This window comes from Rhodnius prolixus, unplaced genomic scaffold (assembly GCF_049639745.1).
Source record: "Rhodnius prolixus isolate KJV_2025 unplaced genomic scaffold, Rpr scaffold_2, whole genome shotgun sequence".
NCBI classification, from domain to species: Eukaryota; Metazoa; Arthropoda; class Insecta; order Hemiptera; family Reduviidae; genus Rhodnius; species Rhodnius prolixus.
In genome coordinates this window covers 7,610,288-7,637,322 of record NW_027411592.1, presented here as the reverse complement: position 1 = coordinate 7,637,322, position 27,035 = coordinate 7,610,288, and the positions used below count along the sequence as shown (strand labels likewise).

Here is a 27,035-nt window from a genome sequence, read left to right as displayed (position 1 = left end):
TTAAAAACTAGCTGCTTTCAAAAAATGATCCACATCTTTTTCAATTAAATTAAGCCAGCATTAGTTTCACATAATTAACAGAATCCTAATCAAGTTATACAAAAACTCCAACGAGGGTGGTACCCCTGGTGAAGTGCAAAGTTTGATGTGAATCCCCTTAAAGTTTCAGATTTCAAAATTTCATTATAATTCCGTACATTGGAAACATAACGTAACACACTTTGTTAATTAACTATAGATACATCTCACGTTCAAGTTTCCCAAATATGTAAAATTATTTAATTATTATTTACTTCCGATTAATATTTCAAGTTATAAAACATCAATTTTTTGTATCTACTATATATTCAAACTTTATCATTTATTCCATTTTTTAATTACAGTTTGACCACCCCCACACAGTCGATATTGATTAGCGTACACAGCCAATCTCAATTTTCTCACCTTGTATGTGTTTGGAGAAGATACAAGCGGCCGTGAATGTAGAAATGTACAATCTACACACCATAGATCTTTTTCTCTTATGAAAGTAGTAGCAAAGTAATCGTTACTCTGGAGTTTATAGTATCCAGTAGAAATGTTTTTTATGATTTAGTATTTGAATAGTCAGTATAGCAGTTAACATATGGTCAATTATGGCAGAGTACGGGAACGATCTTACAGTGCCATTCATTTTCAAGGCTAATTATAACTTTGAAAAAGAGTGGACAGAATCCTAGAATATTACAGTGGACAAAAGAAAGTGCTGAATTGCTAGAAAGAAGATACCTTTGACCGTCGACTCTTCAGTATATAAAAATATGTTCACTTCAGGCTATTAAGAAAAACCGAAGCTATCATTGACTTCTCTTGCCCATCACTCTTGTCACCAACTTTTCTTTTAGCTAATTATGCTACTCACAGTACTTGTCTTTTATAATTGAAATCGTCTTCTCTGACACTATTTTATTTTGTATTTCTGATAATTTGCTTTTTATTATGGACTGCATTTTAAAAAAACTTTTAATGGAGCAGCAAAAGAATCAATCGTTGGTTTTAATTTAATTTTACCGTTTGTTAACGGCCAAAAACAAGGAAAAACATTTGTTAACTAAAAGGATCCTATGTAAACAGCCAATACGATTATTAGTCCAGAACAAAGTTAAGCTGCTTGACATGCTTCATAAGATATTCTTGTCAGAAGAAAGTTAGAAAAAAAAAAATCTTTATTTTGTCTAACTATTTACATATACATAAATATACATACAGACAACATTTAGAAAGACTTAAAACAATTTCAATTTCAGTCATTCACTGATCACAGAAGTGTTTTTTTTTTTGTAAGGTTTTAACATCAAAACAAGTTTGTTTTTTTAACTGAAATAAAAATTACTATCTATCTTTAAATTAGTTATCCATATAATACATTAAATTGACAAGGAATCTTAAATAAAATACGTATATTGGCTAGATTGATTGTTAACCCATCCCATTCACATTTGTATTTAAAAAATAATAAAGACAGGGATATAAAAATGAACACCGTTTTTTTTTTTTTTTTTTTACTGCAATCACTTGAAAGATTTTTCTTAGAAAGCAGACAACTTGTAAATATTTAGCGTTATTTCAATAATATAAGGACACACTGAACATTATAATAAAGTGGTATGCTACAGATAAGCAAAATTAGCAAAACCCCAACATCTCAGATTTTAAAATAAAATGTATATCTTTATATGGATAGTTACTCGAGTTTTAAGACATGGCTACCTTAAGTTAAGGTAAATAGGAATTCAACTTAAGTCATGAAGATTTAAATGATCTTATTTCTTTAGTAAGATGGAAGTCAAGGCCAATTTAGTTTGGACATCTTTTCACCAAATAGAAAAGTCACAAGCATTGTAATTAGGTAAACATAAATTAAATATTTATGTATATGTAATTAGGGATTTAGGTAATGTACCTATAACCAATGTCTCCGTTTCGGTAGCATTAAGCTCACTGAGTAAAGGAGAGGCACACTCTTGGGATCACTTGGAAATATAAACCACAAGAGTTTCTTCTCCAAATAGGCAGGAAAATCAGAATGGTGATCTTGGAAGGAGAATTCAATATCACCAATTAAATATTTTATACTTTAGTATGGAAACAAGTACATATTTAATTCTAATTTACTTAGATTTCAAAAACTCATATTGAAGGGACCGTTAAAATAATCAAAATATATGGTAATGACCAGAAATAACAGCAAATTAGAAAAAAAAAAAAAACAGGAGTTAAGAACCTAACCCGTGAATAAGCGGTGAAAGTGGGGCACCCACAAAGAGAGACTGGAAGGATAGAGTAAAGTAATCGCCATTTTTTCAGACGAGGCGTAACGTCCCACTACCGATTAAGTTAGGATAGAGATCTAAGCAAATGTATGATGAATGTCTGGGGAAAGAGGCTTGAGTGTGGTGAATGACCATCTAAAATAAAATGTAGTGAAGAGTAGGTCGATTAAAGTGCATAAATAGGAAACGATTACAAAAGACAGAGAAGACTAGCCAACCTTGTTGTTGAAAGCCAAGAAAGGTGAAAAGAGTTGCTGCTTTCAATATAGAGTATAGAAAGATGCAGAAAGTCATTTCTCCCAGTAACCCTTCAATAATTTTTTTTTTCGAGAAAATGTATTAGATAAAATTGACTGCATGAAGCCCAATAAGAGAACTAATTTAATTTCATTAGTCTTAAAACTAAATCTTAAATGAATAAAATATTTAAAAATCTTAAAGTGAATAAGTTATAAAATTGAAAATAAATAAATGAAATCAATTACAACAAAAATGATAAAATTTATAACAATTTCTTTGGGGCCACATAATTACAACCTACAAAACGGATTTTTAATATTAAATTTTTTTAGTATTATTATTATTTGTGACACTTAATCTTAATAAAGTCCTTAATCACAAAATTCACTTATATTAAAACAAAGTTAGTATTATTAAAAATATTTACAGCGAGACAATAGTTGAATCAATAATTAGAGCCATAACTTCGTTTTTTGCACCATTTTAAGTGGTAAATACAAGTTAATTCGTCATTAGTTAAATACAATATTAAATTGAAAACATTATACTATTTTAATGGCCTATACTTAATTAAAACAAATTAATAAATATCTACTGAATCATTTTTTGTTTTAGTAAAAATTAAAGCAATTGTATTTAATATATATGTATATCTTTTTAAAAGAGGTAAAAAGAAAATAATAAATGATAAAACCAACAACAATTAAATTATCTATCACTATACCTATATATAGCATTTGTACTTTACTGATTTTACAACACAACCAAATCGGATTATATAAATTTAAAGAATAGTCTCGAAATTACATAAAACCTTACTACTGTTCATTACTTGCTTGAATGCACTGGCCAAAATCACAGATGTCAGCCTTGTGTTTCCGATCATAGAAAAACATGGATTAGTCAAGATATATTTCTGGTGTAGTTGCGCCTAAAGTTTAAAGAATGTATACATCCTTTTTGAAGTGTTTCTTGTCAGAGCTGTTACTGTTCAAGATCAAGAAAAAGAGTATAACACATGAATTTTGGTTGAAATTCATACCTTTTATTTTTTGTACTCGAAGGTCATGTTCACTAACAATTAATTGATTTACTCTTTTAGTTCTACTAAAGAGTTGTTAGTTGGAAAAAAGTTGATAAATAGTCGGTTGAAACATTACTTGAGAATATATATGTCAGCCGAATGGCACATCAGCCTCTGTACCATGATAAGAACTGGATGAATCAGAAGTAAAAGTTAGTACACTAGGCGGAAGAAGTTGGGCTTCTATTTGCAGAGATGTTTCTTGGATCTTTAACAACAGTCGAACTTCAGAAAACATTTGCACAATTTGTGTATAACTAAGCTGATTCCATCTGATAATTAAAGAAGATGCAATATCGTTCTCTTTGTGCTCAACATCTACATCTGGTAAGTCCTAAAAATAATTAAATATATAAATAAATATAAATAATTAAATAAAACTTAGAAAAACTGTTCTTAGGTGACGCTTTTACATCTTGAAATTTAGACTAATTATCTAAAAATTAAGTACCGTTATATATACTTACGTCGATGTAAACTCTAATTTTCAAAGCTAATGAAGACACAATTGCATCGAAAGAATGTGAACTGATGTTGAATACCACAGCCAAAGTTTCAAGGGAACCCAACTTTTTAATATAAAGTGTGGTAAAGAGATCCGAACTGGCCTCTCCAGCTCGTTTGGCTGCATATTTTTTTACATTACTGTTTCTTGCATAACTAAAAAGAAATATTAAAATCTTGAATATAATCTAATTTCTTAAAATTAATAACTAAACTTGAATAACAGCCTCAAAAAGTTTAGACTGCGAAATACTAAGAAGAAATAGGTCACTAACTCTCTGACAGTGTTTGTATCCCATGACGGAGGAGAAGAGTATCCCATGGCAGCGGCTAGTACTCTATGAACCACTACATCTACATATCGTCTGATTGGAGAAGTGAAATGAGTATACATTTCAATATTTAGGGCGTAATGATGAGTATCTGATTCATTGCAGTAGTACAGAGCTCTCTAAAAACATCATCACAATTGAATAATCAAGATTAAAAAAATCGAATAAACAATAATATTTGAGAATTTCACTTTTTATACGAACAATTTAGACAAATGGAACACAAATCTAGGTGACAGCATACATTTATATCAGGCTATCAGCAAAAATAAATACGTTATAAGGGTTTTGAAAATTGGTTATTGTACATACACATTGATCAACATTAGAAGGCTAATCGAATGGCACTCGGAATTTTCATATCAGTAGAGAAACCCTAAGTTGCTAAAGCGGTCATGATTTTAATATTGCAGATTGAAAGTACTCTTGGAAGTTGTGATGAGCCAATTTCGCACACCCTCAATATTTCTTTGAACATTTTTGAAGAATCCAGGCTGCAATTTTCAGGTTGAAAGTAGCCATTAATGGCGACCATTTTAAACTCTCTTTTTCAGAGCTAATGAAGTTACAATTGCATCGAAAGAATATTAATGGCGACCATTGTCCGGGGGAAAACAAACTGGTCTTCCCAGATTTTTTACTGTATATCATTACTAGCTACATATGAACTATTTTTTTTTTTTGCTTGCAAATGACACACTTCCCTAAATAGAACTTTTAGTTTCTTAAAATTACATGTGCGTGATAGAAAAGAAATAATTTTAATTTGAAACAAGAGATTTAGAATCCTCTTTTTCAGTTAGGAATAGCCCGAAGAAAGAGGAAAACGACAATTTTCAAGAATTTTGGCGCCCTACGAATGCCTAGCCTACACAAAAACTCAATGTTGGCATTTTTCAACACTCGCATAATACACATAGGACCTGCAGAGATGGTGGACGTGTGCAACCCCTTGTGTACCTACTTATGTTCCTCATTAAAATAATTTTTTACTTTAACCTTATGTATCACTTCACATTCGCCAACACATATGTACCATGCATAATTGATTTATGCATGGTAAAAAAAAAATTTTCAGGTCGCAGTAGCTCTAACCTTTTGTTAACACTTCCTCTTCAACCTAAAATCTAGGCAGGTTTCTCGATAACTACGAGGGGACTCTAGAAGATATTCAGAGTTGTCACAAAAGGCAAGTAGTGTTTACTCATCTTGGTGCAATCTTGAGCAAATGGTTTTTAGTTTTGAGCTCTTTTATGTATTGCAAAGTTAAAAGCATACTCAAAAATTTAAAATTAATATTATAATAAATACTGACACACATGGCTTTAGAACACAGACAGTTGAGAACAATGACTCTGGCAGGATCATCGTGCGTATATTTCAGAAGAGAATTGTGCAAATCGCCGGAAGTTTTTGTTTCAATAAATATGCCGAGTTTGTTTAATGAAGACTCTAATCTATAAAAGCAAAGAGATAAAATTAATAAATTTCTTTTGTATTAAATCAATGTAAGAAAAGTTGTTATTTAGTTAATGCATTCAATTAGTCATATAAGAACGGTTAAATATTTACTAGTTTCAAAATATCCCAGAAAATGTTTGGAAGCAGATTAAATGAACATCGAATAAGAATAAAATGATAAGGGAGTGTACCATCTTTATTTCTGAATAAATATTTGAAGTATCATGTGCTTTATATTTATATTTCAAATAGAAAATAAAGCATGTCTTGTAAATGATCGTCGCAACCACAGACCTCTATGAAAAGTATTGCAGTATAATTTACGAAATTCTACTTGCCTGGAAATCATCTCTTCTTTTGGAGGTGGATGTCTTCTTAGCAACGCTATTTCTGGATACTTTCTGTGAATAAATTCGGCTACCGACTGATTGGCCAATAACATAAATTCTTCAATTAATCTATAAAAAAAAAACATTATGTTTTAATGATTACACTTACAATATAGTGAATAAATAAATTCATGATTAATTTCACACAAGCCAACAATATTATTAATTAAGTAACCAATAATTAATGAAGCAAATACAATATATAATGTACCTGTTGCTATCCTTAAGTACATACAAACAAGCTTCGTAAGGTAAACAATCATTATCTAATTTAAAAGCTAATTTTGGCTGGTCTATTCTTAATGCACCACCAGCAAATCTTTTAGCAGTTAAATTTTTGGAAATTGAATATAGGGCTAAAACAGACTCTTTGATTTCATTCTCAGTTTTGCCATTATACAATGGAGGTAGTTTCACAAATTCCTTTCCATCCATAATATCCTAAAATAAAACCCATTAATTCTTTATATAAACATTTAGTATAAACATATATTAAATTCCTAGGGTCACAGCATTAATTTGGCAAGATTTTTATGAACCTTTAATACTGTTTAAAAAAAACCGCAATATTTACATTGAATTTGTAACAACTGTTCATTATTTACGTTGCCATTTTGCAATTTTCACGATAAAATCTTTAACGATCTTGGCTTATACCATTAATTTAATGGAAAACTGCTTCAAACTGCTAATTTGATAACTTTTAAATTATTAGTTTTGATTGATTTTTGATTTCTAAGTCATAGAAGTTATTAAACAAATTTCATTAAACATTTAAATCTAAAAATATGTATAATAGTTAAATTTTATGAAGTATACATGATGTCAGATATTTCTACTCTAAGCCTTGATTGAGCTGCGTTAGGCTTAATGCTAAAATATTTGTTAATGTACAAATAAGAGGAAATTAAAATATTTCAAATTTACTATTTTTATTTTTCTGACACCGACTGTTCCCCTGTGTACTTATGTTAGGATCTACCGTTAGAAGAGGAATAAATATGTACTTGAATGAATTTGAGAATTACCTGAGCATGACCATAAGATAGTTGTGCGCAAGATTGAATAACGCTTCTGGCAAATGTTGTATTTATTATGTCACCTGTAAATAGACCAATAAATGTATTCTTTAAACAAAATTTCTGTCGGACAGTAAGGAGGAAAAAAACCTTACTGATGTGCAAGAAGATACTTATTTTTGAACCACATAACAAAATAAATATCTAATATAGCCTTCACTAAATGATTATGTTTTGTCCTTTTATTTTCTAGCGAACACAGAAAAATTTTAATTAGGGCGCAAAATGCTTCGCTAACCACTGACTGATAATCCACAGATAACTTATGTAATGATTTTATACCTTCAAGTATCTTCCATCTTTTAAATACAATTATCAAGATAATAAAATAAATGATGAGCATCAATAATTTGACAAAAAGATAACATTAAAACAAAACAAAAAAATAGTTAAAATGCTTTCAAATGACTCATTTATTTTCAAAATTCTATTTTTTTATTTATATTTTAAATTCTATATTCTACTTAAAGTATATAAAATCTTACAATAAGGGAAACCTCTAATAAAACCTTCTTGTCAAATTTAATGAAAACTTTGCAAAGATTGTGGAAGAAAAAAATCGTATCTAGGATTGTCCCAAATTTCTAGCAATACAAGGTAGGGAAGCATCTTTACCAGTGTTCAATAGGATTGCTACATTAAACCTATCAGAACCAATTTGAAAACATGGCAATTCTCATCTCCTATTATCTCACACTTTGGTGGTTCGATATCATTTTTTATTTTTAAATTTAACTTGGAAATTAATTTTTTCAAAATCAACAATGCCACCGATGCGACATGGGAGAACCCACAGCTGGATTCGAAACGCATGGGAATCCATTGCACAATAACCATTGAGCTAATCCTTTCTCTCTTTTTAATGCTTTTTGATTTAATATGGATTCTATCTGCTTCTTTGATAGTCTAATTAAAATGACTACATTCGAGAGTGCAATGTTCGGACATTACTGCATCCTTTTTCAAAGTATAAATAATTTCTAGTCGTAGATGTAATTAAACGAAATTCATATAAAGATTTGATTTACAATATTGATTTAGTCATCAAAATGCTCACCTTCTTCAGTCATTTCCCAAATAACTGAAAACGCAAATTTATCCTCACCAGGTAATAACGAACATAACATACATAACTGTATCGGTAACATATGATTTACTCTGTCAACCATATATATGGTTGTAGCACGTTCGGAAACTTTCTCATCTAAGGGTGTTCCTTCTTGAAGGAAATATGACACATCAGATATATGTACACCAACTTCGTACTTATTTGAAGAAATTTTTTTTATTGAAACAGCATCATCCAGATCTCGAGCAGTTTCTGGATCGATACTAAATATTGTCTCTTTCCTGAAATAGTACTTTACATTAAGGTGTATACATAGAACGAAACATTTTACAATAAAAAAAAAATTAATCTCCAAAGAACCTATTTTATTAAAGTGTCTGAAACTATTTCTACTGTGCAAGTAATTATTTATAAAAAAATATTTACAAAAACATATTTGGCTGTGTGCCTGAATTTACCTTAGATCAAGTCTGCTATCAATTTCCTGTTGAGAAATGGTGTATGGTAAAGGAGGAAGATATTTATTCAAAGATTCAGGTACAGGTGCTGAATCTAAATCAAGCTCTCTAAGAATAGCCTCTGTTTCAGCAGCAATTTCTCCTTTCTTTCCGATCTTACAAACGATCAGTCTGTATAATTCATGAAATTTATACAATAAATTAAGATATTGGTTCATGATCACTCAATAATGAAAAATTAAAAAAAATACACCAACCCTTGTGCAAACTTGGGAGTATTCCAGCAAACTATCTGAGCTTTATAGTATACGTCGACAGATTCATCTATATTATTTCTTAGCTCGTCCGGTAGAGTAGCAACCGCCACCAGAAGACGTGGAAGACGACAATCTCGAGGTCTAACCATGGCAAAGTTATCATCGTACTTCTGAACAAATCCTATTATTGAACGTTTGTTAACCAATTCAATAATATAAACTATCTAAAACAGCATATTTTAACAAAATTTTATTTAATTTATATAATCAGCAAAATAAAAAATGTGTATAATGGAAAACTAATCATTACCTTCCCAGTTTTATGAACATTTCCATTTTGTTGTTTCTAAAAATAAAAAAAAAATCTTAAAGTATACTAAATTGAAAGAGATTAAATAATTTAAGAAACTTAAATACTTTTTTTAAAATTTATTTCAATCAATAAAATTCAAAATTTCACGTTAATTAATAAAATTATTTACTCTCCACTCATCTTCCTCTTTAATTTCTACCACCACAATGTCACCATCAAGAGCTCGATTTCTATCTGCTACACCTAGTATTAATACATCTTGTCTATCTTCCTGCAAACAAAAATTATTTTCCTTTGGATGTAAAAAGCACGAAAATTTCTTTTACAATTATCACAACTCAGTTTGGGTGGCCAAGAGCTTGGAAACACGCTAGAAATTAAGAGGATCAAATCGATAGGATAAAGCATCTGTAGCATGATATTCTTGCTTCGAGCAATGTTTATTGTGTGGATGTCGATTAACACGTCCGAGGGCAAGATGAAAGTATGAATACTATCTGTTTTATAATTACTTACTGGATGTGTGATATAAGCTTCTGTATAATTCTTCGGATTGATTCTTAGTTCACCCTGGAGAAAAATATATACGTATATAATAATGTCAACTACTTTCTTGAAACTTGAAAATATAAATAAATACGTTTAAATTAATTTTAACCGAACTCTAAAACGAACTTTAGACTAACCTTTATAAAAATATTATCTTCCAGACCTCGCATTGCCTCTTCAAGCGGTATTAACCCTTCGAATTTATCCTCAGCTTTCGACTTTCGTCTGTTGACAATAATTAGTTCAATAAAATCACTATAACTTTAGTGTTGCAGTGTCATATAAATGTTTGCACTTAAAAGCATTAGCTCACTCATGCACTTAGTTATTTACCTTTTTTTGCAGTTTCTGTTTCTAATGGCCGGCGATGAATATATGGGCGATTCACCATTTGCCTGCTTGGATCTTGTATAATAAGAAGATGGTTGTGAAATCGATCTAAAAAACAAGGAAATTAATTCTTTTTTTTTTTTGTTTGTTTAAGTATGAATGCATCAAATAATTATATGCTGTACAGTGATCTATATTTTCAACAGTAACCAACAAATCTGAAGAACCTCTTTCATCAATCAGTGGAAAACTAGTTCCACTCTAATTACGCCTCACAATGTTTGTAACCTTAACAAAAACTTACAGTTTAAAAAGTTAAGTATAAGGGTTGATTAAACGCCAAAAGGTACACAAATCAGCAAGTACCCAACATTTCATTGATATTATTTAAGTAATTTTACCGCATTAATTTTCATTAATATTTTTTAAGAATTTATTAGATGTCACATACCCTTATGCTGGCCATTTTCATCTACAAAATATTTGTTCAAGTAGCACACCATTTAACTTAGATTGACTGTAATATCTAGTTATCTATAATTATCAAACTATTGATTACAGGTGAAAAAGAAAACGTTATAAAAAATAAAAAAATATGAGTCTAAAAAATTCATAAACTTTTTTAAAAATTGCTCACACCAACTTACATCAATGATTTTATTTATTTTTATTTTTAAATAAAAATCGTCGGTTTAAGTTCATTCTTCGATTAAAGTAATTGTTATTTTATGTAGTAGTCAATCTGGCTTTATCATAAATAATATAGTTTTCTTCAATTACATTCTCCATCTAGGTGTTCTTCCCACAATGTTGTGTATATGTAATATAACATATGCATATTTTTAGGACAGCTAATTATTCCAGTATTTTACTATAAGTAAAATTAGGGGAACTAAATTAAATTACAATTGAGAAATGAATAAATAATGTTGAATAATCTACTTGTTATTAACTGTGTGTTATTTGTCCTCACGAATATTTCGGTAAGACGAATTCAAGACTGAAATATTGTTTTAAATCCTCCGTGATTCAAATTTAAACAGTAGCCGACTCTAAATTTGTCTTTTTCTAATTTAACATGCATGTATATGTGACAACTTCAGAATAAAGGGCACATTAAAGAGAAATCAGAAGAATAATTTGGAATAGAGTTAAAATAAAGTACCTATTTATACGAAGATATAATATACATTTTATCACAATTATAACTATTATGAATGAACTGGCCAGCATAAGGGTCTGTGACATCTAATAAATTCTTAAAAAATATTAATGAAAATTAATGCGGTAAAATTACTTAAATAATATCAATGAAATGTTGGGTACTTGCTGATTTGTGTACCTTTTGGCGTTTAATCAACCCTTATACTTAACTTTTTAAACTGTAAGTTTTTGTTAAGGAGATTTTTGTACCTTTTGGATAGATTTTCCTTTTTGTCTATTAGCAAAGTTACGTCTGCTTTACAGATTTTTTTAAAATTTGGAATAAGCTATTCTATCATTATAACCTGATAAGGTGTTAAGTAGGAACCGTAACTACCACTGGAGAGATCTTTTTAAAGAATGGTTATAGTTGCGGTCCCCAAACCATCCTCAATAACCATTTTTTTTGAGAAAGCGTTTTGAATAAAATAGGAAGGTATTTGTACGTAAATAGCAAAATTAAACTGCGATTTCAGTACTTCCTTTTAAGAGGAGCAAGAAAAAAAAAATGCGATTACAGTACTTCTCCCTAAAAGGCAAAGATTTTGAATCGAACGACAATTCATTGATGTAAATCGGTTCACTCATTGATAATTTTAACGATTGCAGTACTTCCTCTTAGTAGGTGTAAGAGCATGATGGCACTTCACAGCCACGTAGAGGAGCTTTAATCACTTCTTCGTGCTAAATTTTATCAAAATCGGACTAAGCTTTGTAGAAATATTGGTAATAATAGTTTTAGAAAGGGCCTTATTTGGGTGGGGCAAACTTTCCTCCTTATGAGGCATAGCGTCGAGACTTTTAAAGTACAAATCTGTACAAAATTTCGATTCGAATGACACTTCATTCATGAAAATCGGTTCACGTGTCGATAATTTGAAACGATTGCTATACTTCCCCTTAACAAGTGTAAGAGCAGATCGTCGCTTTATTGTTAGGTAGGGGAGCCCTAACCCTATCATCCTACCAAATTTTATCAAAATCGGGCCAAGATTTACAGAGTAATTAGTAATAATAATTTTGGAGGGGGCCTTACATAAAGAGGGCTAACTCTTCTCCCATTCGATGTACAGGGCCGAGACCCCCAAAAGGCACATCTACATAAAATTCCGAATCGAATGACACCTCATTCATGAAAATCGGTTCACGCGTTTAGGCGCTACGTTGTTTACAAAAAAGGTAACAAGAAGAAGAAGAACAAGAAGAACAAGAAGAACAAGAACAAGAACATTTTTTGAAAAAGTCGTTTTTGCTCATTTTTAGCAACTTTTTTCTCGAAACCTATTAGATCTGGGTGGTTGCAAAAAAATTACAGTTATAAAGGATGGTTTGGAGTAAGATTTAAAGAAAATTTGGGAATTTTATCTTTTATAGAAAAATAGAAAAAAATTGTCAAAGTTGGGTGTTTTTCAACTTTACACTTTTTCGTGCAGTTTTTGATGGTCAACCCTTATACAACTGTCCTACCGGACAGTTTTAATAACATCAAATATTCCTTCGAGACAAGCAAAAAAGAATATATATAAATAATATATAAATATATAAAAGAATATATATAATAAAGAATATATATAATTATATTACTGTCCGGTAGGACAGTTGTATAAGGGTTGATCGTCAAAAACTGCACGAAAAAGCGTAACGTTGAAAAACACCCAACTTTGATTTTTTTTTCTCTTTTTGTATAAAAGATAAAATTCCCAAATTTTCTTTAAAATACAAGGCAAACCCTCCTTTATAACTGTAATTTTTTGCAATAACACAGATCTAATAGATTTCGAGAAAAAAGTTGTTGAAAATGAGCAAAAACGGCATTTTCAAAAATTGGTCTTGTTCTTGTTGTTACCTTTTTTGTAAACAACGTACAGCCTAAACGCGCGAACCGATTTTCATGAATGAGGTGACATTCGATTCGGAATTTTATGTAGATGTGCCTTTTGGGGGTCTCGACGCTGCACATCGAATGGGAGAGGAGTTAGCCCCCTTTATGTAAGGCCCCCTCAAAAATTATTATTACTAATTACTCTGTAAATCTTGGCCCGATTATGATAAAATTTGGAAGGATGATAGGGTTAGGGCTCCCCTACGTAACAATAAAGCGGCGATCAGCTCTTACACTTGTTAAGGGGAAGTATAGCAATCGTTTCAAATTATCGACACGTGAACCGATTTTCATGAATGAAGTGTCATTCGAATCGAAATTTTGTATAGATTTGCACTTTAAAAGTCTTGACGCTATGCCTCATGAGGAGGGGAGTTTGCCCTACCCAAGTAAGGCCCTTTATAAAACTATTAATACTAATATTTCTATAACGCTTTGTACGATTTTGATAAAATTTAGCAGGAAGAAGTGGTTAAAGCTCCTCTACGTGGCTGTGAAGTGCCATCATGCTCTTACACCTACTAAGAGAAAGTATTGCAATCGTTAAAATTATCAATGAGTGAACCGATTTACACCAATAAATTGTTGTTCGATTCAAAATCTTTGCCTCTTTGCCTTTTAGGGAGCAGTACTGTAATTGCAGTTTATTTTTCTTACTCCTCTTAAAAGGAAGTACTGAAATCGCAGTTTAATTTTGTTACTTAAGTACAAATACCTTCCTATTTTATTCAAAACGTTTTCTCAAAAAAAATTTGTTATTGAGGATGGTTTGGGCACCGCAACTATAATCATTCTTTAAAAAGATCTCTCCAGTGGTAGTTACGGTTCCGACTTAACACCTTATCAGGTTATAATGATAGAATTGCTTATTCCAAATTTTAAAAAAACTGTAAAGCAGATATGTAACTTTGCAAAATAGACAAAAAGCAAAATCTATCCAAAGGGTACAAAAATCTCCTTAACAAAAACTTACAGTTTAAAAAGTTAAGTATAAGGGTTGATTGAACGCCAAAAGGTACACAAATCAGCAAGTATCCAAAATTTTATTTATACTTCATTGATATTATTTAAGTAATTTTACTGCATTAATTTTCATTCATATTTTTTAAAATTTATTAGATGTCACAGACCCTTATGCTGGCCAGTTTATTCATTATATTTTTTTTGTTATAATTTTGATAAAATGTATAATATATCTTCGTTATTAAATAGGTACTTTATTTTAACTCTATTCCAAATTATTCTTCTGATTTATCTTTAATATGCCCTTTATTTTGAGTAGTCACATATACATGCATGTTAAAGTAGAAAAAGACTAAGAGTCGGCTACTGTTTAAATTTGAATCAATGTTTTTGGATTTAAAACAATATTTCAGTCTTGAATTCGTCTTACCGAAATATTCGTGAGTACAAATAACACACAGTTAATAACAAGTAGATTATTCAACAATAATTATTCATTTCTCAATTGTAATTTAATTTAGTCCCCCTAATTTTACTTATAGTAAAATACTGGAACAATTAGCTGTCCTAAATATATGCATATCTTATTTATTTTATATATATTACATATATACAACATTGTGGGAAGAAAACTTAGATTGAGAATGTAATTGAAGAAAACTATATTATTTATGATAAAGCCAGATTAATTTATTACCTATTATTATAAACGTTTGACTACTACATAAAATGACAATTACTTTAATCGAAGAATGAACTTAAACCGACGATTTTTATTTAAAAATACAAATAAATAAATAAAATAAACAAAATCATTAATTATATGTTGGTGTGAGCATTTTTTAAAAAAAAGTATTTGAATTTTTTAGCCTCATATTTTTTTTTATTTTATATAACGTTTTTCTTTCTAACCTGTAATTAATAGTTTGATTATTATAGATAAATAGATATTATAGTCAATCTACAGTGCTACTTGAACAAATATTTTGTAGATGAAAATGGCCAGCATAAGGGTCTGTGACATCTAATAAATTTTAAAAAATATGAATGAAAATTAATGCAGTAAAATTACTTAAATAATATCAATGAAGTATAAATGAAATGTTGGGTACTTGCTGATTTGTGTACCTTTTGGCGTTCAATCAACCCTTATACTTAACTTTTTAAACTGTAAGTTTTTGTTAAGGAGATATATATATCGCATCTTCTTAGGTACACAATGAGATAAATAGTTAATGTGGATCTTCTTAGCGATTTATTTCATTTACTCTTTGTTTACTGGAAATACATAACAAGTGGCTGGCATGACCAAAAGAAAACCGGATTGAATGATTAAAAAAAAAATCTAACTTATGTAAAATTTTTCTTGTACTTTTTTATCAAAACGTACCAAGGAAAGTATTACGCAGTTCCAAATATTTGTTATCAAATTTTCCATGTAATATCTTAGCAGTCAAAATAACTCAGTTGGAAGCAATAGTTTCTTAACGGGTTTTAAGTTTTTAGATTTTTTTTTTTTTTTGCCATTTTCAAATGGTTCAGCCTGTTAACTTTCCCGCCAGCGTGAATCAACACTTTGTGACATCAAACTTTAGAGCATGTCATCAAGCTTAAGATCTCTTGTATCGAGCACAGGCTCAACAAGCAAAAATTAACAAAAAGTAGACAAGAGTTGATTTTACTCATTTAAGTCGATATCAAATAAGAAGTGATAAGTTTTCAAAATAAATTTTATAATGCTATATAATACCTACCTTTGTTTGTGTGCAGCAAAATTTTTCTGACGAAATTTGTTGACAGATTTGATAGAAAATAACTCATCTTCAAAATTCGATTGGAGAAAATAATTATTTTTATGTCCCTTTCTACAAAACATAGTTTAGTTTATTTAATGTTAGTATCACAAGAATTAGTTTAAAGACATGATGTTACATACAAAATGTAATTTTTATGCCATTTTCAACAATGCATTATTGTCAGAAATGAAATAAGAGGTAAGTAATAAGAAAAGAGAAATTAATTTTTTTTTTGTGAGTAAAGCTTTCATTCTAAGGACTGTAGAATATAGATCCTATTCAATGTATTTGAGTTAAATTTAATTTAATGTGGCATGATGTGTAATTCGCTCCTAAATAATTTTTTGCTTACACTAGGAAGAGAAGATACTGCGATCGGTGGATTTTCAATTTTTAATTTTCAACGGAAATTCCCGAAATTGAGGTTCCTTTAGAGAAAAAAAGTGGATTTAAAGAATTGTCTTAAAAATAATCAGCACAGCCTAGAACCGGAAAATAGCAGAAACATCAAATTTGATATTTCGAGTCAGCGCCGACCGAAAATAAATTAGCTTTTCATAAAGTTAGCTAACTGGAAGTGCCGCTTAACGGAATACGGTATATTTTTCAGTTAAATTAAAAAAAAAAAAATCAATTTGGCGGCTACTTCACATACCTATTACAATCGTGTTAATAGTTATTTCATGATTAGCCTCATTACCTGCGTAAAATTCTCAATTTGAAGAATAAATATAAATTTTAGTTTTGGTTCACACAATAGTTTTTTATTACAAAACAGAAATGAGAGAAAGACGTGGGTGTTTAGCCCAAGAAATACGATATGTTTTCTATTAATAACGAAAACATTAACACTGCACATTACTAGATACTTCCATGGCACCTTGACATGTTTAATTTTGAATTTTATTCTTAGGTAATTAACTACATAATTATTATTATTGTGAAATGTTTATTTTGCATCACAAGTCACAAACGAATTTTGAACAACATATCACTTTAGATTATATTAAACTCAAATCATTGTATGTTATATTTTTCACAGCTCATAGGGGTCAAGAACAGCTTGGCAATAATCTATCATAAAATCGCCGAAGACTATTTACTACAAATTAACATAATATTACTTACTTTTTCTTTTCATGATGTATTTCTGAAGATTTATTTTTTTGGGTAAAATTATTTAATAAGAAAGTTGTGACAGTATCACTTTCATCTTGGGATGTGTCTGTCTGACTACACACTCCTATACTCCCTGCGCTATCAACAAATAATAAAAATTAACATTATGATACCTTTGATTCCTTAGATGTTACAAGTTGAATTAAAAATTTGATCTAATAAAAGAAAACTTTCATTGTTGTGTAAAAAACATTACAAAAGCTTTAATGAATTGATGAATAAATGAAAGAATGAATTAATGATTGATGAATACAATCTTTTTGGTTTTTGAAATAAAACGTAACAGGGCACATTCTCATTTCAACTAAGTATTTATGAATCACGAAAGAACTGATTTGGGCGGGAGGATGAAAATAAGAGTTCACCACTTTTTACTAATAAATCTACAATGTTTCGTCCAAGTCATTTATTGATTTGAAATTTTTAGTTGGTGGAAAAGTTGCAACCGAAACAATCGAAGAAAATGTTATATTAAGAAATTTTAGGAAAAAGACTGTTGGTATTTACAAAGCTACAAAAAGAAAATAATAAAACAGACGCGGTAGGTGCTAATTTGCCCTATTGATTTAATTTAAGCGTGTTAAACAATGTCAACGAAGTTCTGTACATCAACTTGGTCGATCAACCCCATCATTACATTAACTGTGTTAGATTAGATTAGAAAAGGGATGGGGCCTATGCCCCAATGCACCGCAGCCATAAGAGACTTAATTTGTATTCCTTAATAAGGACCAAATTTCCGTCAATTCTTGCCATGCTGCTCTCAACTTGTTAGGAGCTTTGAATACTGTTTCGGTTGCTTGGTCCCCTGGTCATTCTGGGATTCCGGGTAACGAACTTGCTGAAGAAACAGCAGGAAGGAGCTGCGTTGATTATAATGACTCCTCAGCCCATTATCCCTGTATACTAGCGACGTTGTAGAACAGAGATGGAGCAGTGGATTTTGAAGGAACACTGGAAACAGTGGAGATCCTGAGCTAACTGCCGTCAGGCTAAGGAAATTCTTAGCCAGTCGAAAACGGCTGTGGTTGGCTTCAGCAGGTACCAGAACCGCCAGTTGGTTCAGATGTTGAGTGGAAATGCGAATTTAGCGATTTTCAAATACGGCCTTACCCAGTCACCAATCTGCGCCGGCAGTGGTTACTCCATTGAGTGTGCGGCACTTTATAGAGGTGTGTCCCATTTACACCAAAACTAGATTTCTCGTCTTTACGAGGTTAAATGTTTCTCTTCCAGAGATTGTGGCATCTGGTAATCTTTACGAACTCTCTAGCTTTATTGAGTGGACTGGGCATTGAGTCGCCATGCTCCCTAGTGTCCTGCCACTACTTTATAGTTTATTGTACGGCATTTTTAGCCGAATTTGTTGGTCTTGAAGCCCTGGTGTCTGTTATGAGATGAATGGAGGGCGGGGAACAATGGGCATTTTGGGAAGCCTGCGTTCCTTCCCCTTTTTGGTGGAACCCCCCTTAAATACAATCAAATCAATCTTGTGTAGAAAACAACCGGATAATAAAAGTGAAATAATGATGCAGTGCAGGAAAATCAAATCTTCGTTGATGAGAGAGTGAACTATTAAGAATGTTCTTGTGTTGAGAATGGAGAGAAGCATAAGGATTGAAAATTGAAATGAAATACATTATAAAACTCAATATATAATTTTTTTTTTTATTAAATAAAGATATTTACCTGTTAGTTGAATTATCATCATTTTCAATGAACGGAACATAATTTTTATTTTTTAATATTTTTAGTTCATTCAATGCTTCACTTAGAGTGGCTGTTTCTGATTCGCTCACGGATCTCATCCATCTCCCATGTTTACAAGGATTTTCCTTTCTAAAGAATATTATTTCTTTAATTAATATTAAAAATTATTTAATAAATAATAATTTAAATTTACTACAATAACGAATAGAACTGTTTTAAATAAAAAAGAGTTCAATATAATTTCCACATGCGAGTTTCATAAATTCAATGTAATGAATAATTTCCAAAGAAGAAAAATATGTATATTACATTCTAAAGCTAATCTTAACATCTTCCACTTCAGGGTTTGTTGCAAACTTAATGGGGTTTGGATCTGCCAGATCTAGACCTTGATGACTAGGTCCCACTGAGTCAATTCTTGGTTTAGTTTCCAATACAGAATTAAATTGTTCTATATCTTCTACTGTGGCAATGTCACTTATAGTAGAACTCGTACAGATCTGCTTCCTTTTTTTATCATTAATAATTAAAAAAATAGTTAGTATGAAATATGTACAATATCTATTTCCAATTAAACAACTTACCAATCAATGGAAGTGAGTTTCCCATTTTTCAAAGAATCCAGTCCAAACTTTGGTTCTGGCACAAAGATTGGGTCAGGTACAGAACTCTTTTTTCTATTACATAAATAAAAAATGTATCATAATTATTTCTAAAATAATTGCTATGCGCAGTATAGCAACTAGAAATTTTATTCGGGGAGAGGATTAAAAAGCAAATTATTACTGTTTTATTTAAAAACTTTTCATTTCATTTAGTTGAGACAGCATGACCTTATTTATAAAATATACATTAATAACTGACAGCCATTAATAATTAACTAATTTCTTTAACCTTATCGCTCTGTATAGTTCAGGTACGACTCTATAACAGAAGCAAAGGTAAAAACGGTGGTTAATATTAGGTATGAATCACGGTAAGTTTAACAAAACTTTCCCCAGCCTTTAAGACAGGGCTAGTTGCAAATGCATTTGTGCTACTGAATGGAGTAGAGGAAGATAATCAATTCAAAAGTCGTCATTTCTAAAACTTCCAGGCAGCTCTACTAGCTAATAGCTCAACTTAATTCAAGGCATAAAATTTCACATAAAAAACTGGAAATAAATTTCATTTCTGGATTTCCATATTCCTTGGTCACGTAAATTGGGGCATTGTGGATTGCCGCTAAAGCTACCCTTGACATATAATTTTTGAATCAAAACCCACATATCCAGCCATGAGTATTTTACAGATTGAGCAGAACTGCATTAGACTCAGAACGCCTGTTTAGCGAAGAGATACGGAACCTAAGAGATGTTTTAAGCTTTAAGGACCGCTGAGGAAACTTGCTTTAGCAATCGTCAATCGTTTCGAAATCGTGAATTGATCTGTATTTGTATTAATCAAACTGGAACTAGCACAGGGAATCACCATTTGGTGCACATTAATTTGGTTGAACTTAAATTCATTTCGAATTTTAACAGTAACCATTGCGTAAGGAAGCATACCTAAATTTTGGAAGGTCATTGAATAAACTTACAGCAAAAGATTCGTCAATAATCTAAAAATAATCTACTGTAGTGAAAACAATGTGATGATGTTATAAATGAAACCGAGAGAACAAATTTTCATTGATTCAAAACAACATTAAATATCTTCAAATTCTAACATCCACTGCAGCTGGAGCAAGATACAGCAATTTTCAAATAAGACTGTTTAAAACTTACTTTTTAAATTGAGGCTTATATTTATTATTTTTTGAATGATTAGGTTTGCTCCATTTAACTTCCTCAAACTTGTCAAAAAAAGATTCAGATATTGAGCTTTTATGTACTTTTTTGTCCATTACAGCTCTTCTTTCTATATAAATACAACAAAACAAAAAAGTGTACAGACCAAACAAAAGTTTTTAAGTTTCGCACAAATTTAACTAGCCAATTTAACGATGCACTCACATATTAAACTATATTAAAAAAAAAATTTTACCATTATTACCTTTACAACAATTGCTCCAGAGCGTGTTTAATGTTCCACATACTCCTTTCTGTAATATACCAACATTACCTCTATAGTATTGCAACTTACTCAGTCAGCAGGTACGACTCACAACTGAAAAACAACATCAATTGACTGATTTTTATTAGTAGGCTTCAACGTCGAAATCCAAAACCATCATCTATAATCCCTTTTCGATTCTTACCAGATTAGTTTAGCAAAATGAGATAATTGATTTTCCATGAAAAAATAGCATTAATTAATTTTTAGCAATTTCTCATATAATCTACAAAATGTTCTGTAAAAAATATTTTTCTTTCGAGCTATTCAGTAACTAACTTCTATTACAATAATTTATTTAGGGTATTTTTAAAAATATGCCTCGGAATCAGTACTTAATAATGAAATTAAATAATAATAACACACATTCTGCAATTTAATTTTAACATTAAGAAGTTAGCAACTATTATTATGCAACAATAATTTTTAAAATGTTTAGTGGGTATGAAGAGATAAAGATTAATCGTAGAATAAACCAAACCAGAGGTTACATATGAGAAATATTTTTGCCAAGCCGATTTTTAACGCACATCAAGTTACTATACTTCGTTCTTGTGTCTCTGTTAAAAGAAATTTACAATAATGGAAGATTTAGTGAACTATAAGTATCTTCAGTGAGGATAATGTTACTTTTAATACCAAAACGAACATGAATTGTTTAATGCGTCTAGGGAAGAATTTGAAATTCTTTTACAACTTTAGTATGAGTACATTTATTTATCATTTTATTTTAAAGATAGTTATTTAAAACTGTACTATAATGTTCTATGTTCTTGATTAAAGGATGTTATTCTGTCAGTAGTAATGAGATCGAGAGACAGAATGAATATTTTGATAGCGAAAAAAGCAGACAACATAATGATATAGGTCGAATTGAAAAAATCGAGGTTCACTACGAAGGGCATCTAGAATCAAGAAAATTTCTGATGAACAAAGGACTTTCTACGCCATATAATGTTGCCAAACGTGAGTGAATTAGAAAACATTCTGTGCTTAAGAATAAAACACTAAAAAAAAATCGTAATAAAGGAGTAATAGAAATAACAACAATAATACCATTTCTTTGCAGATATCTCAGAATGGCTTACCAAAGAGAGTGCATTAGCACTTATAAATGAAGATTCTGCATGGGACATGCATAGGCCTCTTGAAGATTTCTGTACACTGAAATTTCTTCGTTTCAGTGATGAAGACCCTTTTTTTGTTAACAAGGCATTTTGGAAGTTTTGTTCCTTTCTTTTAGGTGCTACTGTTCACAACGCTTTTCTGGATCATGTCAATGTAGTTCTTCACAGTTTCCCATCCCCGCAGAGTAAGTTCACCTTTAGATAAGTATATTTTTAAATTAGTTATTTAAAAAAAGTTTGATATTAATAATACAATTACAAAATCCCTTGGACATCTGTAGATCTCGATGTACACATTTTTAAAAAGTGGTTAAAAAACATTAATACATATAAATGAAATTGTAAGACTTCATATTGTTAATCGTATTATATCTGAGACTGTAACAGGCTTTTCGAATGTATCATGACATTGTAGTTTAAATAGTAGTCTTAAGATGTAACATACAAAAGTGAAGTTGAATTTTCTATACCGAACAGATTAGGTAATTTATCTCTGATCTTGGCTGAAAGTCTGAAACAGGTCAGACATACCATAAACATGCGTGCTAAGACGGATAAAGTCAACGGTAGCAACCAGTACTGTGGACTAACCACATGTTCTTCACTTATTTATCTTTAGATATCTTCTTCTGTGATCACTTAATATTGTTTTTCTGTATATATAAAAAACTTGATTAAGTCTCTGCTTTTTACGATCAACCGTAAGACTTACAATGTCATTATACAATGTATTGTATAAATATTTTTTAAACACTTCAACCTCCTCGACCGTTTTTTTTAGCCCCTGGGCAGTTTACAAGCTTACTTTGTTTAACAATTTTATGGATTTCTGGTGTTATAAATTCATTTCATTTCATATTTAATATAAATATGCAAAAATGCATATCATGAAAAAACTGTTAGCCTGATAAACAGATTACAGGCTTTTCATATGAATGATGCGCTTCTATAATAATTGGCTATCCACCTCATTGAGTTTTATTGCTTTGATAATATTACAGGTTTATGATTGAATTTAACTTCCTCCTTTTTTTTAACATTTCAGTTACGAGTGGAAGTTTCGTGTATGATGTTAGTTTGAGCCTGGACAGTTGGAAACCTAGTCCAAGTGAACTTAGAGTATTATCTGCTGATATGGTTAAGTTAGCTTCGCAAGAAATACCGTTGGAAAGATTGCAAGTCCATGAAGATATTGCAAAGGCAATCTTCAGAAATAATAAGTTCAAATTAGCACAAATACCAAATATAGCTTCTGGATCTGGTAAGTTCGCTATCAGTAAAATGGCTTGTTGATTTGATTTTTGATGTAATCACACATATCATAGTAACTTATTTTATATGTACGTAGTGTGTAGTTTTTTAGGGTTTTTACTGCAGTATTTTTTTTTAATCCTCCATTCCAATCAAGGGTTCAATTGCTGAATGGTATCCAGCGCATCCAAGACGTTTTTGTAATTTTCGTTGTTAGGAGTTGATGAGTAAAAAAACAATGTATTTTTATTTTTACTTGTAAACACTTTTTCATTTTAAACATTTAACGCACAACGCAATCATTTGTGGAAACATTTCTTTACACTCTGGATATATTAGTTGCAGATATTTTGTGAATTATATTTACAATTTGTTTATTATATGTAGGTTTTCATTATATTTAGCAATAATAAATAAGCCATTAGTTACGAGTCTAAAACAGAAAATAAAATATTACTATTTTTTCGCTTCTTTACTAGCAACGAAAGAATTTAATTACAGGATGTGTTAGGTGAGTGACGTCCCATTCTCCAATTTTAGTCGTTCAGACCTTAAGAGGTTGTTTGTTTATTGGCTTGGGTTAGCGAACTTTCAGGCTGCTTTAGCTTTTAAGTCTTTTAGTGCGTATCATTAAATCAAGCTAAATTTTGGACTTTTTACAAAAACTACTTTCTGTGTTTTTCCAATTATACTTGGACCTAACTGCTCAAATGTAAACTTCTCTTAAATTAAAATATTGTACAATAAAATGTATGTAAGACTAATTGAAACTAAACAAAATTATTCAATAAAACATGTAAGAGCTGCGGTGTTTTTTTAAACTGTAAATTCAGCATACTCTTGCATTACATTCATTTATGATCTCTTAGTAGAGATTATTCTTGCAAATTTCAAGTTATGATGAATAAAAGATCAACATGAATCTTCCAAATCTTGATGGAGTCTTCTCTCTAATCTCTAATCTTGTATTTTTATTATTCTTCAGGAGGACAAATCACTTTATATAGAATGGGGAAGCACATAGATATTAGCAAAGGACCACTTATTGCTAATTCATCATTGGTTGGCAGGTGTTCTGTAACTGCCGTAAATTTCAAATTACATTTTTCTTTTTATTTTATTTGTACAAATTAAATGTGTATTTTTATATAAATCCGTTTTGAAGGTACACCACATTGAATCCGACGATGGACCTCTGTATAGATTCCAAGGTGTAGCCCTGCCAAAAGGAATAATGGTTGATATATTTCACTTTTCAAATGAGAGTTATAGTTAAACCTTCCTTTATATTAATCAATTGTATTTTTATTTCAGCTAAATCATTTTGCCTACAAAATTTTAGAAGATCGTGCTTCGAAACTTGTAAGTAAGAACAAATATTTGTTTTGTTACTTTGTTTTCCGATATTGTTTTATTGTATGTGTATTTATAGAACCGCAGTGCATTTAGTGACCAGAAAGTTGTGGAAGTCGCATAGTGCCCAGGATTCTTGTGTAATTTTTTTGATTGAAAATAAATTTGTTCACTAATTTTATAATTTTTGCAGCCTTTTTTATTTTATTCATATGACCTTAACAAAAAAGATATTAAAACTGTCCTGTAGGACAGTTGAATAAAGGTTGATCGTCAGAAAAGTGCACACAAAAGCAAAACGTTGAAAAACATCTAGCTTTGACAATTTTCGTCTCTTTTTATATAAAAGATGTAATACCCAAATTTTCTTTATAATATAGGGCAAAATCCTACTTTATAACTATTTTTGTTTTGCAACGGTCCAGATTTAATAGATTTTGAGAAAAAAGTTTCTAAAATGGGCAAAAATAGCATTTTCAGAAAATGTTCTTCTTGTAGTTGTTAATTTTTTTGTAAACAAACGCGCAAACAAATTTTCATGAACGAGATGTCATTCCATTGGGAATTTTAAGCAAATATGCCTGGGGGGGGGTCCCAACGCTGTACATCGAATGGAAAAGAAGTTAGCCTTCTTTATGCAAGGCTATTAGCATTCTTTAAAAAGAACTATGCAGTTATGGGTATAAGGGTTAGTCACGCACTGTACTCAACCTTTTGTACTGTAATTTTTGTTAAGGAGATAATGAGATATAAAAGGTTAAAATTTGGAGGTTTTCAAATTTCAAAGCTTTATATTTCAAAGCCTCGTATTGTTCAGGTTTAAAGAAATTCTTTATCGAATGGTACAGATAAGTTTGCTCTGTAACTGGAAATTGCAATGTTTTACTGATAATAATTATTGAGATATAGAAGGTTAAATTTTGTTGGTTTTACATTTTGTTCAAATTAAAAACCTTTGTATCTCAATTCGTATCGTTCAGATTTTAATGAATTCTTTACCAATTTGTAGAGAAAAGTTATGTCTATAACAAGTATAAATAGCAATGTTTCAGTGATAATACATAATGAGATATAGAAGGTTAAATTTTAGCGGTTAACATATCGTTCAAATTTCAAACCTTTCTTCCTATTGTTCAGATTTTGATTAATTCTTTACCTAATTGTCTGTAACTTGTATAAATTGCAATAAATTCAAATTTATTTCGAATTCGGTGAAATATACGTTTATTTCTTTTTTCGTTTTAATCCGATTTTAATGAATCTTTTACCGAATTGTAGAGAAAACATAGGTGTGTAACTGGCACAAATTGAAATGTTCTAAAGATATTAGTTAACAAGATATTGAAGGTTAAATTTCGGATGTTTTCTAATTCATTCAATTTTCAAACGTTATAACTCTTCTTGTATTTGTCCGATCTAAATTTCTTTACGGTAATATAGAGAAAAGTTAGCGTTATATGCGGCATAAACGGCAATGTTTTAATGATAGTAATTAATGAGATATTTAGGATTAAATTTTTTGACGTTTTCAAATTCGTTTCGACTTCAGTTGAATTTTATAGGTTTATTTCTATTTTCGTTATCCGATTTTGATGAATTCTTTACCGAATTATAGAGAAAACATAGGTGTATAACTGGCACAAATTGCAATGTTCTAGAGATATTGAAGGTTAAATTTCGGAGGTTTTCTAATTCATTCAAATTTCAAACGTTTATAACTCTTCTTGTATTTGTCCGATCTAAATGATTTCTTTGCAGAAATATAGAGAAAAGTTAGCTTTGTATGCGGCATAAACGGCAATGTTTTAATGATAGTAATTAATGAGATATTAAAGATTAAATGTTTTGACGTTTTCAAATTCGTTTCGTATTCGTTTATGTTTAAAACGTTTATTTCTTTTTTCGTTTTTATCCGATTTTGATGAATTCTTTACCGTATTGTAGAGAAAACATAGGTGTATAAGTGGCACAAATTGCAATGTTCTAGAGATATTAGTTAACGAGATATTGAAGTTTAAATTTCGGAGGTTTTCTAATTCATTCAAATTTCAAACGTTTATAACTTTTTTTGTGTTTATCCGATCTAAATTATTTCTTTAC

At 30.3% G+C, this 27,035-nt stretch overlaps 2 protein-coding genes and 1 long non-coding RNA gene across 5 annotated transcripts; 2 read left to right on the top strand and 1 right to left on the bottom strand.

Annotated features, from left to right (window-relative positions):
• Nucleotides 1-130: 130 nt before the first annotated feature.
• On the top strand, nt 131-2,205 carry LOC141448864 (uncharacterized). The gene is made up of 2 exons (XR_012455238.1): nt 131-268; nt 384-2,205. It is a non-coding gene; the product is annotated as an uncharacterized lncRNA (long non-coding RNA).
• LOC141448842 (DIS3-like exonuclease 2) lies at nt 1,187-21,483 on the bottom strand. 2 transcript variants are annotated; one of them, XM_074117586.1, is made up of 23 exons: nt 21,350-21,483; nt 21,136-21,258; nt 20,877-21,009; nt 19,695-19,787; nt 19,420-19,617; nt 19,090-19,239; nt 17,350-17,478; nt 16,180-16,290; nt 10,381-10,485; nt 10,185-10,272; nt 10,015-10,068; nt 9,668-9,769; nt 9,496-9,531; nt 9,186-9,409; nt 8,929-9,099; nt 8,459-8,751; nt 7,351-7,424; nt 6,534-6,763; nt 6,272-6,391; nt 5,788-5,929; nt 4,416-4,591; nt 4,104-4,296; nt 1,187-3,970 (listed from the first exon to the last, which is right to left on the bottom strand). In XM_074117586.1, the coding sequence occupies exons 3-23, from the start codon at nt 20,993-20,995 to the stop codon at nt 3,728-3,730; spliced, it is 3,051 nt and encodes a 1,016-aa protein (XP_073973687.1). In that variant the 5' UTR covers nt 20,996-21,009; nt 21,136-21,258; nt 21,350-21,483; the 3' UTR covers nt 1,187-3,727. The 2 variants fall into 2 exon arrangements, with proteins under 2 accessions (XP_073973687.1, XP_073973686.1); XM_074117585.1 differs by having other exon boundaries at nt 21,145-21,258.
• Nucleotides 21,484-21,672: 189 nt separating this feature from the next.
• mRpL39 (mitochondrial ribosomal protein L39) lies at nt 21,673-25,119 on the top strand. Of its 2 annotated transcripts, none has more exons than XM_074117630.1 (8): nt 21,673-21,911; nt 21,988-22,170; nt 22,274-22,516; nt 23,377-23,592; nt 24,568-24,668; nt 24,748-24,819; nt 24,897-24,944; nt 25,015-25,119. In XM_074117630.1, the coding sequence occupies exons 1-8, from the start codon at nt 21,854-21,856 to the stop codon at nt 25,057-25,059; spliced, it is 966 nt and encodes a 321-aa protein (XP_073973731.1). In that variant the 5' UTR covers nt 21,673-21,853; the 3' UTR covers nt 25,060-25,119. The 2 variants fall into 2 exon arrangements, with proteins under 2 accessions (XP_073973731.1, XP_073973732.1); XM_074117631.1 differs by having other exon boundaries at nt 21,675-21,905.
• The last annotated feature ends 1,916 nt before the right edge of the window (nt 25,120-27,035 follow it).

Bases quoted from the DNA above. Each gene is read 5' to 3' on its own strand.
- LOC141448842 (XM_074117586.1), bottom strand. From the start codon at position 20,995: ATGGACAAAAAAGTACATAAAAGCTCAATATCTGAATCTTTTTTTGAC. The intron at 17,479-19,089 runs GTAAATATCTTT...ATTTGTTGATAG, and splicing joins GATGATAATTCAACTAACAG to CGCAGGGAGTATAGGAGTGT. The intron at 10,273-10,380 runs GTAAATAACTAA...TATTGTCAACAG, and splicing joins AACAGAAACTGCAAAAAAAG to ACGAAAGTCGAAAGCTGAGG.
- mRpL39 (XM_074117630.1), top strand. From the start codon at position 21,854: ATGAATTGTTTAATGCGTCTAGGGAAGAATTTGAAATTCTTTTACAAC. The intron at 21,912-21,987 runs GTACATTTATTT...TCTTGATTAAAG, and splicing joins CTTTTACAACTTTAGTATGA to GATGTTATTCTGTCAGTAGT. The intron at 22,171-22,273 runs GTGAGTGAATTA...ATTTCTTTGCAG, and splicing joins GCCATATAATGTTGCCAAAC to ATATCTCAGAATGGCTTACC.